The sequence below is a fragment of the Coenobita brevimanus genome, chromosome 23 (genome assembly GCF_032717465.1).
Source record: "Coenobita brevimanus isolate Jiangsu-jjx chromosome 23, ASM3271746v2, whole genome shotgun sequence".
NCBI classification, from domain to species: Eukaryota; Metazoa; Arthropoda; class Malacostraca; order Decapoda; family Coenobitidae; genus Coenobita; species Coenobita brevimanus.
The window spans coordinates 68,323,815-68,339,423 of NC_136976.1; the positions used below are offsets into that span (position 1 = coordinate 68,323,815).

The following is a 15,609-nucleotide window of genomic DNA, read 5'->3' on the forward strand; positions in this document are numbered from 1 at the left end:
TTTGCGTAGAGTCATGCATAAGTTTACGTACAGGAGCAGTGGAAAAAAAAAAAAAAAAAAAAAAAAAAAAAAAAATTTTTATAAACTTGAATATAAACATCCAGGGCATCATGTGGTGAAAAGAAAAAAATCTCTCCCTCTCTCTCTCCATCTTTGCATAGCGCCATGTGTAAGTTTGCGTAGGGGTCAAGTTGTTTACTGTGATGCACGGCCACCACAGCCTGAGTTGTGGCTCGCAATGGGATGCTACCCAGCCTGAGCTGTGGCTTGCAATCCATGGGTTAAAATGCCATTGTAATGTACGAGGGAGTTCTGATGTTACGAGTAGTTACTTTTACGAAAATCTGCTCATCAACTGAATGGTCATATAACAGAGTATATAATCTACAGGAAACAGAGGGTTCGGTATTTGACCACCACCATATTATACCTATAATGCTATGTAAAGCAATTTTAAACAAGAATAAAGGCGAGTTACATCAAAAGCACATATTCAGTAGGCCCATGCTCACCCAGTATATGTTCTTACAGTAACCAGTTTATGCAGTACAGTGGTTTGTTCAACTAAGGGTACCATGCAAAATAGTCCTGGGTACATAGAGATATGCTTTTCCATTATAAAAACTCACTGACAAATCATTACATTATCCTTTTAGTCTTTTCTCAATTTTCTTTCCTTTCCTTCTCCTGTTAATTTTATCCTCTTATTCATTTTTGAGTCACATCCAAAGGTTGTAAAAGAAAGCAACAGAATGAGAGAAAATTAATTATGGGGAAAATAATACAAGCTGCATCCCCCAACCCACCACATAACAGTGGCACAGACGATGCCTACTATGGATCACAAAAGTATTGGTGCACAATATGTGTGACACATTTGGGACCACAGGTCACTGAAAAGTTTAGTGTCCGGCCTACCACATGTCCCCTGATGTCAAGAGGTGTCACATACAGGCAACTAGCAATATCCTCTTGCAAATTTAAAGCAAATGTTATGTTTATACAAACAGACAATGTACATACACAATGAGATGTTGGTAACGCCAGCAGTTGTTTGAATGTTTTTGGTTGGCATTGGGCCCCCTGTGCACCAATACTTTTGTGACCCATAGTACCATCGTTCTAAAAAGTATCCTTACTAAAGTGGCGCGTGTCATTTTGACACAATGGATAAAAAAATACGAAATACTGTACTGACAATGCTCAAATCACTTAACTCATTGCAGAGTCCTGCATTCACATGATTATGGATACTTTGAGTGATAGTATATAAACCCACACAGGTAAATATAAGCTTTGTGTGTCTGATACAGTAAACTCTCAATTATCCATTGTAATTCTGTCATGCCTTAAGCTGAATGATGTGAAAGGCCAGATACTGCGTATCCAGCTCAACATTCGACTTTGAGCTGGATATTGTGATTCTATCCGTCTTGACCCTTTATCCTAAAAACTTCACCATCAGTAAAAGATGAAAAGTAAGCATATAAAAACAATACAGTAATGATACAGTACAGTAATGCAGTACTGTACACAGTGTACTATTGTATGTATTCACCAAGTGCTGGCATAGATGGTAAGAAACAGCACTGGGTGCTTCACACTCATAAACAGTACAGTATACAATACAGCACAGGGGTAGTTTAACAATCACAACACAGCACAAGGACATAAGCAATGACAGCCCATTAGCTTTGCAATACAATACAGTACAGCAGCCTGAACACAGGATGCCACACAGTTAGTCAAAGCACTAGGGTTTTGCAACTGCATGGTTGGTAGACCAATAGCGCAGAGGCACATCTTGACTCTATGACATTCATGGGTGAGAATGAGAGCACGATGGTATTCTTGGTGCGCCGAATACGCCACGCCCACAACAGATTCTGATTGGCTGGCATATAGCAGGTGTTTTCATTGGCTCCTGAGTTTTGCGATTTCTCCTGGTGCTGGTTGGCTACTGTTTACGAGCCAGTTGAGACCACTCAATGCCGGATATTGCATTGGACTGCCGGTTAAGTCCTGTTTCAGTTCTAGATGTTGCATAAAATCATTGGATATTGCTTTAATGGCGCCATGAAAACTGCACTGAATGTTGAATAATATTGCAGAATATTGCTTTAATCGAGCCAAGATAGCTACACTGGATATTGCGTTGGGCGGGATATTGCACCAACGATTAACTGACAGTTCACTGTAGAAGAACAACAGCAGTTTTTTTTTTCCCTCTCTCTCTCTCTCTCTCTCTCTCTCTCATTAAAGGGATAATTTAATAATTCTCTCTCTGTCTCTGTCTCTCTTCCAGTTAATGTAAGGGATGATTTAATAATCATCTCTCTCTTTCTCCAGTTAATGTAGAGGAAACTTTAATGATTCTCTCTCACTTTCTCTCTCCAGCTAACTTATGGGATAATTTTCTCCCTCTCTCTCTCCAGCTAACTTATGGGATAATTTTTTTTTTCTCTCTCTCCTCATCACAAGCAAAGGTTATAAATGAATGTAGCAGAAAGAGAAAATAATACACCCTGCCACTTATCAGGCCAAGATGATGTTTACATAAGCCCAAACAGTCAGTTATAAGCCTTGTGAGCTTAACAGAATAATTATAGTAACTTTGCATTGTCTCTATCTATCTATTTATCTATCCATCCCCAACTAACATAAAGGATACTGTAATTTGATAATTCTCTCTCAATTCCTCTCTCAATCCAAATGTGGCGATGCAAGTGGGATGAAATTTCTGCATAAATATTGGCCCACTGTTATTTTTTCTAAAGAATGATGATGATGATGATGTAAGGGGAATCCTTGCATGCTGATCCCTTGTATAAATACATGTGCAATGTTTTCTTTTGCTGTACTGAAAAATACATGAACCGAACACAGTGAGATATTTTCAACAGTTCACTTCGGTAATACAGTGCTAATGTCCAGTACATGTAGAGATACAATCGATCCACATCTCATGTGCTAAAAGTAAAAGTAATTATGTGCAATGTAAGTTTAAAACACATCCTGCTTACATCTGTCTGATTCTGTTCATATGGTAACAAGAATGAAGTGAAACCATCTGCTGTGAGCTAGAATTTCAAGTGTTTGGGTGATAAGATGAAGGGAATAGGTAACTAGTTTTGGACTTCCAGTGAATTTGATTAAATTCAGTCATTTGTTATGATGGACAATGATATATGCACAATGCACTGAAGAATAAATGAGTGTTTAATGTGTGTGTGTGTGTGTGTGTGTGTGTGTGTGTGTAATACATGTATTGTATATATATGTAATAATGTATATATGTACCAGGTAATATGTGTAACCAATGATTTCATGAAATCTATCTATCTATCTATTGCCAGACACCATAATCCCGTAAGGGGTGGCCATTTGACTGGGTTATTTGTTTTACAGGGAGGGTCACTAACCCTCCACCAACCCACTTGCTGACACACAGGGAGTACGTATGGTTTGGTTATATGGTTACCACCAAGCGTTGTAAATGGTTTCTTGGCTTACAGGAAACCATTTGGCTTGTCACTCAATATAAAGCCACCTGTAATGGAAAGAAAAGCAATAAGAAGTGACAGGAAAGATGAGAGAAATACTAGGGAATTTGTGAAATAAGTGTAAATTGGGATGGGTTAACTAAGGTTAGGTTAATTTAGGCTGCAGTTAGGTCAGGCTGGGATAATCTAGGTTAAGTTTAGGTTATGACTGGCTAGGTTAGTTAGGTTAGGTTAATTTAGATGAATGCTAAGTTATGTTAAGCATTTATCTAAATTAACCTAACTAACCTAGCCTAAACTTAACCCAAGATTATCCCAGCCTAACCTAACCACAGCCTAAATTAACCTAACCTTAATTAACCCAACCTAATTTAAACTTGTTTCATGAATTCCCCAGGGATTTCACGACATCACTGGTTACAAAAATTCCCTGTAACAATACATATATACAGGGTATATTGGTTCATTTTTTAAGGCTCCAACATGCTCGCATGCATCGGCCTTGGTCACCTAACAGTGGCTCCCCACGCTGTTTGATCTCTGGCAGCTTCCCTATTTAAGTCGCTTTTCCCTGAGGTCACACTCAATGACCTCATCTCAGGTCTTTTCAGTCTACCTCTAGCTACCCTACTGCCAACATTAACACTCCTCACTTTCTGCACCCAACTATCATCCCCTATCCTCTCCACATGCCCGAACCATCTCAATCTACCCTTCCACATCACAACACCAATACACTCCAGTCCCATCCTACCTCCCAACTCTTCCATCGTAAACCTAGCTCCCCCAGGCCTCGCACTCAGGGACACACTACACATCCACCTAATTATTGTCATTTCTGTATGCGTGAGCCTATGAATATCCTCTTCCTTTACTGCGCAGGTCTCACTACGATATAGCATTACACTCCTAACACATGGTGTATACAAAGCACAGAGGGAGAGCCCTCTCAATGTCAGGAGAGGTAACAGTTCCCTGAACTTCTTCCAACCACTCCTCAATCTAGTCTTCCAACCACTCCTCAATCTAGCCCCACCTCCAGCACATAACATGTCTCCAAAATAACAAAACTCTTCCACACACTCAAGAAACTCACCAGCAAGTTCAATCCTTGTACACCTCGCAATCTCCACATGCTCTCCCCGACACACTGCACATATAATATCAGCGTTATCTTGTGGTCTACCTCTTATACCACTAAATCTCTTGTGCACCCACTTATCACAAACACTGCACAAGATGGAATTACTTCCCATGTCAAATCGCAAATGGCCACTCTCCCTCTTCTTCGACAGTACTGCCTCCTGCCCTAGATACCATCACTTGTTTTATCTGCAATTACTCTTATGCCCTTGTACCCCATACCATCTCTCCATTTCCTAAATCTTTCTTTTACCTCCCTTTCATTCCCTGCAAATCAACACCAAATCATCAGCATACAACATCTCCCACGGGAGTCCGTTTCTGAAGTCATGTGAGAGGGCATCAAGTACCATAAAAAACAACATGGGGCTCAAGACTGACCCCTGATGCACACCAACATTCACAGAAAACTCCTAACTCAAAACTCCATTCACCCTTACCTGGGTGTGAGCACCCATATACATGGCCATAACCACTCTAACCAACTACTCCTTAATCCCAAGCTTTCTCATTGGCCACCTCACCACCTCTCTAGGGACTCTGTCAAAGGCCTTCTCCAAATCAACAAGAACAAAGTACAGTTCCCTTTTCTTTCCTATAAACAATGAATATAGCATTGGTGGTCCCTTTGCCAGGCATTAACCCAAACTGCATCTCATCAAGAGTCACTCTTTCTCTAATCATACTTTCCAGAACTCTCTCCATTACCTTCATTACCTGCTCTAAAACTTTTATGCCTCTATAATTTCCTATTTCCAGCACACCACCCCTCCCATAGTACACATTTACAATTACACTCTTCAGCCAATCACCTGGGACAACACACTCATATAATCGTATATCATATCAGTGACTAACCCCACTCCTATATCTCCGGAGTATTTCAACATTTCTGCAGTCAACCCAGACACAACTGCTGCGTTCCCCACCTGCATCCTACTTATTGCCCTGCTCACAGTAGCTGCATCAATCAAAGGCCAAGGGCCAAACACTGGATCCGCTGGCTCCAAATCTTCCCTGTCCCAGTCAAACTCTTCATTCAACAATCAGTTGTTGTGCTCTCTCCAGGCATCTTTAATATCCCCACTGTTCACCACTATCTTTCCTTCATTATTCTTCACACGCTGCTCACTTATGATACCCCTATACTCCCTCTTCATCTGATCTGCAACCTAAAATATCATATTCTTTCTTTCCCCACTAAGGTTATCAAGCAAAAGCATCTGAGATTCACACTTTGCTCTGTAAACCTCTCTTCTAGCCCTATGCTTGGCAGCCAAATATTCCTCTCTGTTACCATCCTGTCTCCACTTCTGGTAAAACCGTCTTTTTTCCTTAACTGTAGCTTCTACACTGTCATCCCATCACCAAGTTACTTTATGTCTTGGGGGGACCCCTTGTCCATCCACACAAAGAATCAGTAACTCTCAAGAGCTTGTTCTTGAGGGCTCTGTACTGTTCATTAACACTTCTATCAATGTCTCCCTGTTCAGCCACCACTCTGTTCACCTCGCTACAGAAAGTATCCCTTCCTGCTTGTTTTTTCAACTTCCATATTTTCCTCCTAGGTGCACAGGTCCTCTTTTTCATTACCTCCTCCTTAAGCACCACGTCACATATCAATAACTTGTATTGCAGCACACACTTCTCTCTCCCTATAACTTAAAATCCATCACTAACCTCTTATCAACCCTCCTTACCATGAAATAGTCTATTTGGCTGCTATTTCAACCAGACTCGTATGTAATCAATCTACTCTCTCCTTTCCTAAAATGTGTGTTGCACACAATCATGTTTATTGCATCCCCAAACTCAAGTATCTTCTCCCCTTCCTCATTTCTTGTACCATACTGTATGTACATCGTCCATGTACTCCTTCATACCCTTGAACTGCTTCACCTACATGACCATTCAAGTCCCCTCCCAAAACTACAATCTCATCATCCCCCATACCACTTAAAACACTTATTAGGTCATCCCAGAATCTATCCTTCTCTAACACATCCAAGCTTGCCTGTGGAGCATACGCTGATATAAATGCAAACATAATCCAACCAAACAAAATTTTCACTTCTATTATCCTATCACTGACTCTCACCACATCTGCAGATCTAAAACTGTGGCTTTATTTGTTTGTTCGTCCTTCATTCATGCCCAAACCAAGGGCCACAGACCCCCAGACACATATATATTCGGAATTAGGGTGACCCAATGATGGTTTTAGGTCAAAATTCAGATCTGGGTCTCTGAGGTCGCCAGTAGAGTGTTTGCCTTTTTAGCTTGTGCAACGGTGAGTACCCCTGCAGCCCAAGTTTTGGCATGCAGACTAACATGACCTCGAGTTCGGACATGGGTTATTTGAGGTTGACCTCCAAGGCCATTTGAGTTAACTGGTCAGAGGTCATTTGAGGTCACCGGTAATGCATACTCGAATGACAGGACCCAGCAGCCCAATTTTTGGCATGCAGACTCACATGACCTCCAGTTAAGACATGGGCCATGTGAGGTTGGCCTCTGAGGGCATTTGAGGTCACTGGTAAGATATGCTCAAACAACTGGACCCAGCAGCCCAATTTTTGGCATGGAGACTCATATGACCTCCTGTTCAGACACAGGCTATGTGTGATTGACCTCCGAGGTCACTTGAGGTCACTGGTCGCAGGTCATTTGAGGTCATTGGAAATAATAAACAAGTACCTGTACACAAAAATACTAAGCATTAGTCTGTGAGAGATGAAACAGAAAGTTCCTGGACCTCCTATAATCCCTCTTCAAAAGCACAAGAGGTACATGGTCTTCCTGGAATAGAAAGAAAGACTGAACTAGAACAAATAGGATTAGCGTTCGCCTTTTGGACCGTGCAATGCCGGGTACCCCTGCTAATTCATGATATATTCCACCCATTTCTCCCCAACCAGCACACCCACGTCATTATATCCATCTGCCCCACCCTGCCAAAACAACTTGTGATATGCATCCCTCCCAGCAATCATTCTTGCTGATCCTCCTCTCTCTCTCTCTCTCTCTCTCTCTCTGCTGTGTGTGTGTGTGTGTGTGTGTGTGTGTGTATATATATATATATATATATATATATATATATACAGTGCTCGTCAGAAGTATGGAGCGCCCTGCGTCCCTCCTGAGAAACAAACCTTTCAACATTGAAAAAACATATAAATAATGCATTTTATTTACCTTTAGTGCTTCGTAGGGTAGCCTTTACGTTTCTTCACGGACCTGAGACGTCTTGGAAGTGAAAGGGCGAGGCTCCTGAGGTGCTGGAGCGGTATTTTGTCCCAGGAGTCACGAATGGCGGCTTCCAGCTTAGGCAGAGAGCTCACGTCCTTCCCTTGGAGACTCTTCTTTACGAGGTACCAGAGGTTTTCAATCGGGTTGAGGTCTGGGCTATTTCCTGGCCAGTCTGTCATGAATGATACTTCATAGTCACGAAGCCAATTGGTGACCAATTTGGCCTTGTGAGCAGGTGCACCGTCCTGCTGAAACACTCGTGCACCTGTTAGCTCGAAGGAGTCTGGTAAATGATCACACAGAAGCTCCAGGTAAACATCCTGATTCACTCTGAGGTTCTTGGGAAGTACAAAAAGTTTCCCCAAACCCTTCCCTGAAAAACAACCCCATACCATGAGTGAATCAGGATGTTTAACTGTGCTTTCTACATACCGTGGGTCAAGTGGGTCACTACCTTTGCGTGCTCCTCTGTTACAGGTAACACTAAACGTTGCCTCATCAGACCACAACACTGACAACCATTGCTCCTCACCCCAATTTAGATATTTATTAGCAAAGGCAAGCCTACGAATTCTCTGGCTCTTGGTGAGAAGAGGCTTTTTCACAGGCCTGTGACTTGTGTAACCAAGCTCATGCACCCTACGAGACACTGTTCTCACTGACACCTCACCAAACACTTCTGGGTTGCTCTCCTTAATTTTCCTTGCACTCACACGAGGATTAAACTCCACTGCACGTTTTAAAACATTAACAGACCTAGGGGAAGTTTTCCAAGGCCTACCAGACCTCGGTTTCTTTGTGGGAACTTCACCACTGTTTTCCTTCCGAAACCGCGCACACCAACGACGCACTGTCGATCGTGCCACACCAACCAATTCACTAATTTCCTTTGTCTGGTGGCCTGCCTCCTTTAGAGCAATGATCTGGGATATGATTTCACTCGATAGTTCACGGGTAGGTGCCATAACAAAGTTTTAAAGGCCAAAACACTGCGGGACACTCGGTAAAAAATGGCGCAATTTGAGAGGGACACTTGGCGGAGTTCCTCTCTCTCAGGCAGCCCGTGGGCGACTGAGGCGGGAACCAACCAGCGTGTCGGAAGGCCTCAGGCTACCGTGACGTCATGCTCGGAGCTCAAACTTGTGGCTCAATTCTTACCCCCAAAAATGGGTGATTCTTTTTGGGCCATAAGTATTGCGCGCCCGGCGGACAACGCTGAATACTTCTGACGAGTACTGTATATATATATATATATATATATATATATATATATATATATATATATATATTCTTTATATATATATCTATCTAAAATCTATATATATATATATATATATATATATATAAATAAATAAATATATATATATATATATATATATATATATATATATATAATATATACACATATATATATATATAATATATCCATCCATCGCCAGACGCCATGTATCCCAAACAGGGTGGTCAAGGGCTTAGAGTTAATTGTTTTACAGGGAGGGGCACTAATCCTCCACCAACCCCACTTGACATATATATATATATATACATATATATATATATATATATATATATATATATATATATATATATGCGTTTTTCCGCACATGGCAAACGGTGAGTACAGTAACCTGCGCCTAGAAGGGTTTGTTTATCATACTGAACTGTATTTTTAGGAAGTATTCATGTGCCATACAATGCATTTATGGGTGTTATAGTGGATCTGTGGGTAACAGGAATAGCTAAAACATTGAAATCAATGACTTCTCTTGCAGGTTTGGCCTACTCGTGGAATTCAACATACGCAGGGTGTTCTGGTACATGACTGCCACGAACAGCAAGACCTGACTGTAATATTTGTAAGTTACCTACCCTCTGTGACAGCTCTTAATAACCCTACAATGACTGTCATTAAATCTCAGTAAGTACTACATACAGGCAGACCCCGATATCCGATACCCCAGATTAGTGATGGGGGTAGAAATACCACCCTATCCCGCCTAACAATGGTCGAACCCTGGTTTGATTTTTTTTTTTTACCGATTTTTATGGTATTTTAGACTTAAATACTGTAATTAAGTTGATTTATAAACTGTTTTTAGACTTAGATTAATGTGTTTTAGTCAAAGGTGGGGTGAACATTGACATTTTGAAGTACAATTTATTGTTTGATTTTTCCAAACTTATACTGTATATGATGATTTTCAGATTTTATTTTTGGCTTTAGGTGAGTTATAAACTGTTTTTAGGCTTCGATTAGCTTGTTTTAAAGCTATTTGGGGGTTTAGGTTAGCTAGAAACTTGCTTTTGGACTCATTTGGGTGGGTTTAGGACTTGGTTCGGGGACAAACCCAAGGCTCAAAAACGCATCCCTATACTTTACATGTTAAATCTACCCCGAGACATGATACCCCACCTATTGACGGGTTTTTACTTAACCAATTGCATTGTTAAACCAGGGTATGCCTGTACAGTATTTTGTAGATTTAATGAACATGATATACAAGTTCCTCACAACCAATATCGACAGCATACAGCAGACCATCGTTATACATTGAACCAGCATGTGATGAATCACTTATACGATGGTAAAAAAGTGAGGACTTTTTTAACGTACGATACATCTTCATTTACATGATGGTTACAATTCCATATGAAGCCTCACTGTTCAATATATGATCGCAGCTTGTATGATCGCCCTCAAGCAGGTCTACAGTCATTTGTTTGTTCCAAGATGGCATCTGCACTCATCATTACCATGTATTTTAGAATCAATGATGGAACACTGGTGTGGTGACTGAGTTCAAGCAGCAAGTGACGAAGTGGACTGAAGTGAAATAACTTCCAGTTTAGGAGTGTGGAAACTTGTTATTAGGCTTATTTTTGGTGGTAAGCAGTAAGCGAAGTGAAATAACCTGTTCAGGTGTGCTGGAAACTTGTTAAATTTGTCTGACGGGTGAACTGAATGTTATATTTGAGTTGCTGTATGATAAATCGTTATGCAACAGATTTTTTCAAATGCATCTTTGCTGTAAAATCAGGGCATGCTGTATTGCCAGCACATAAAATACATTATCTGGTGTGATGCCATGGTTTACAATTTCCCATTCAGAACTTGTCTTGGCAATACAAATGATGCATCCTGTTTTAATGACCAGCACGATGGGAGTAAATTATGCTCAGTACCACCTGGGTATTGGTTTTCATTTGAAATGTGCACATCATGATCATCAGCCAACAATCACAGCCACTCTATCTACCAACCATTCCTACCTACCTTGCACTGTCTTTTGTCATATTTGTTCCTGGGTCACTTGCTTGAGCTGCATCGATATCCAAAATCATCACAAGTGCCAGCTTCCACAGAGATCCCTTTGAAATTAGTGATAATCTCTCATGTACATTTGGGTACACAAAGCAGTTACAATGACTGTAATACTGTATATTGTAATACAGGTATAGAAAAACTAAATGCCAAAATTTTGATGCCAGAGGAAGATCAATAATGCAGCAGTATGTGCTCTGATATTATATTACAATGTCATATTATATGACTTTTGTGGCAATACTGTGTCATTTTAGGTGGCTATGGATTTTAATAAGGTTGGCTTTGGACCTAGGTATGGTTAGGTGAAGTAACAAAAAGGTAATACTGACTGGCTTTTGAACCCACAATACTGTACTGTGCAACTGTTTCATATTATGATTGTGCTTTCAGCAACACAACCCCACTGCATGCTAGGCCCTGCCCTTCCTCATTTGGATTTAACAGACAACAGGATTTAATGGCTTGGTGCTAGTCCCAGGGTTTCTGTTAAATGAAGGTTCAACCTGTATACCATAAGTAAATCATACTCTTTCTCCTGTTGCCCCAGGGATGCATTAAATCATAGCCACTTCTTTTGCATTACCTTTTTTAATAAATGTAACCCAGCATGTGGACTGCCAGTACTACTGTACTTGAGTGAAAAGGACTGGATGCTTAAACTTTCTGAGAGGTACTGAAGTAACATTTACCTGTAATACAAAAGCTGATGTATCTGATAATCTGCAGATTTTGAGAAAAGGAGTAAATCTAGCTTTCCAATATCACCCTATGCACCACAGTATGCACATGCTTTTCATGTTACCACATGCAAATAAATAACTGAAACCTTCTATCTTAACCCTATGAGATTTTCGGCCCTCCGCCAATTATGTCTGTACCAGATTCAGTTAGGCGAACATAGAGCGCGCCATCGTGCCGAGTTATTTGTACTTAATTGGCCACTGTACTTACTTTTTATGGTAGAATAATGAATGTGGTACCATTTTAAAGCTGAATAGCTGCTCTTTATCACTGTATGGTTGGAAAAGGTAAATATGATAGCTAAAAGGCCAAAAGGACATGTAGAAATTAACCGAAAAGGAAAAATTGCACACCCTTCTGTAGAAAAATATTTATTAAAAAAAAAAAAAAAAAAAAAAAAAAAAAAAAAAAAAAAAAAGTATTAGAGTTATGTGAAATTTGATAGCACCATTTCAATCTACAGTAAATTCCCTTTCTTTTGATATATAGGTTATGGCAATTTATGATAGTTTTCACAGACAAAAGCGAAAGTAAATTGATAAAATTTTTGAGTTTTCATGCCTCGCGGGCTTGCTGTGAAGTGACTTTATAATATAATGTCACTTCACAGTTATATTATAAACACTTCCTACATGTTTACTATTCATGTAAAGTAATAAATTGGGTGTCATTGTAAAGCTGAATAGATGCTCTTTATGCTAGTATCTCTGAAATGGATTAAAACGATATATAAAAGGCCAACAGGATGAGTTGATGTCTACCAATAAGGAAAAATTGCATACCCTTCTGTAGAAAAAATTTGCAAAAAAAATTGGTTTTAGATTCACATGAATTCTGATTGCAACATGTAAATTCCTTTTCTACTGATATACAGGTTATGGCATTTTATGCTTTCTATCCATGATGCATTGACAGAAAGTTATACACGCTCTTGCTGTCACTCAGGCAAATATCCATGCTGGTAATGCCAATATTATTAATGGTAAAAACCAATTTATTTTGCATATCTATCTGATGTACTCATCACTGTAAAAACAAATAGTTAGAAAAGGATAAAGAGGATAGTGTATGTGGAACAAACCCAGATAGGGGATAGAAAACATGCCAAAAAAAAGAAAGAAAGAAAGAAAAAGTTTTGTATGACTTGAATTCGATTCATCAGAATCTCAAAGGGTTAATAACGTCATTTTCATCTGATAAGCGTTTCCAGCATTACTGTAGTATGGATATAAGAGGGTTAAACTGCAGTCTCAGTGAACAGCCAACAAACTGCATTTCAAAGCATTATAGTTCAAGGTAAGTAATAACAGGCAAATCTCTATAAGCTCCGAATCTACGTTACATGTACACAAATATTAAAATCACTTACTTTATTGGGCAAAGAATAAAGAAGGTACTGGACTTTAGCTAAAATATATACATGAATATAAGTTTTAAGTCACTTTTCAATCCGGTACTGTACTGTACTGTGCTACATAAGCCAAAGCCTCAAGATAAGATCTGTGTACAGGTCACATTCATCTGTAACCTGTGGCTTCATTCTACAGTACAGATGAAAGCTTCACTCTGCTACTCCAACCACCACCTACAGTATATTCTTAAAATACACTAGACCTTACAAAATGTGATCCTGTGAATGGAAATGGCTCACAACCAAACGCTAGTCATAAATTCACTTAGTAACTCTACAAGATGCCTAATGTCATGAAATTTGCTGGAGCGTCCTGTTTCTAACCTTTGCTGCAGCTGCCCTCTGTTGGCTTGTCCAGTTCTGCTCCATGAAAACCTTCTTCTGTAACACCAAGAGAAATACGAATCGATCACTGGCCACCAGGTAAATGTCACACCAGTGAAATCTCTTCACAATACAGAAAATTTCACTTCTCCATCTCTAACTTGTGCAGTAACACTCTGGTATATAATTCACATTCCAATTTCCTATAATCTTGGCTTTGCTAAATTTTTGGTGATTTTACATCATACAAATTAAATCTGTCCTCATAACTGATATCACTGAATGATCATTTCTTCTGTTATCTACACAATACAAACATCCTATCAATCAACCTCCTTGTTTTAAAGAATGTAACATCTGGTAAAAGCATTAAATGCACATTACTACTATAATTTAGTAAATTTCTTATTCAACACATGAGTCAGTATCAACCAAACACTAAGGTAACTAAGTATACCATGCATACAACTTAATAATCTTTTTTAGAACAAATATCTATACAGTACATTCAAACTATACATATTATAATGCATGTCCCTGTATATAATATGATACAAGAACAATTTGCACAGGTTCAGATCTGTTTTTGTAACATGGCCAGGTCTAAGGGCAGTAATTTGTCAACCCACCTTCTGCTATTCATATCACTTCACATACAACACTTTTACTCACTAATAATCATCATCATCATTATTCTGACTTCATTTTCCCACCTACAGATGGGGTAACTTAGGAAATTCATCCCATCCTGGCTTTTCACAACTAATTTTTCTATCCTTGGTCAAAAAAGGAAGTTCCAGGTACAATTATTGGGAAGTATCAGGCTGTTTACAACAAACACAGTTGCTAGGCAAAGTGTTCGCCATGTTCCAACCAATACAGGATGGGAATGCTATCCTCACACTCCTGTCCTTACTTCTTACCATGAACTACTATGCTATCCAACTGATAACTGCAACTCCTATAAAAAGCCACAATACACTGCTGCTCCTACACTGAACACACATGGTATCATATAGTGCTGTACTGTGAAATATTGTAATGTTACTTAAATGCAGGGAATTTCCTGGGAACATTTATGCTTATTTTAAGGTGACAATCATATCTGTACAAACTGAAACTGTAATCCTGGAGCTACTAATATTTTATCGACAACTTGTACTCAAGAGTAATGCTGAAACAGTCATAAGCAATGCTGATACTACATTAAAAACAGCTAAGATATCAACCATTACTGGTACTGTACACTACTGTATAATTAGCATGAACAGCTCGAACGAATTCTTTACTTGGCTTAAAAAAAAAAAAAAAAAAAAAAAAAAAAAAAAAAAAGGATTGATCATTTTTGGCTGGCTAAGTGTCAAGTAAATGAAAAAACTACAGAACTTCACAAAGCTAATTTAACAGACTCAAATAATTGTTCTTGTTGCAAGTTAGAAACTACAACATGACTAACATTAAACTAAAGAATTTTTAGTTAATGAACAGTATACAGCAATACATCTTTTGAAAGTAAAATCACACAATGTGAAATACTGTATCTTAATTTAATATATATGTAATTAAAATAATATAATGGGTAGTGAGTCTGTGACAGCAAGACATTCCCATCACAGGATGGTATCATTCAATAAGCTTCTCAGGAAATTATGCATAGTAGCCTTCTTTGTAGTTTTATATGCTGCTATTAACTATGACACTAAGTAGGCAGAGACAACCCCATGAACTAAATAATATGCTTACTTTTAACCACTTCAATCTAATGACATATTTTTAATTTACTTCTTCCATTCAGATTATTTTATTCAATTTAGGGAGAGAAATCTAAAGGGATCAATGGAGACTGTTTCTAATTCCATTGCAACACATGGTTTCTCCACAATGAACAAAATAATCATATGGCAGCAAGAATA

The 15,609-nt window shown here is 39.1% G+C and overlaps 1 protein-coding gene across 2 annotated transcripts in view; it reads right to left on the reverse strand.

Moving 5' to 3' along the window:
- The window catches only part of Cdk8 (cyclin-dependent kinase 8), a 112,083-nt gene that overhangs the window by 49,304 nt on the left and 47,170 nt on the right, over positions 1 to 15,609 (reverse strand). The window contains exon 11 of one of the 2 annotated variants that reach the window (XM_080267331.1): positions 13,697 to 13,753. The exons of the other annotated variant lie outside the window; for it this stretch is intronic. Within the exon in view, the coding sequence (XP_080123457.1) occupies positions 13,697 to 13,753 (57 nt within the window). The remainder of the gene's footprint in view (positions 1 to 13,696; positions 13,754 to 15,609) is intronic. 2 annotated transcript variants of the gene reach the window in all.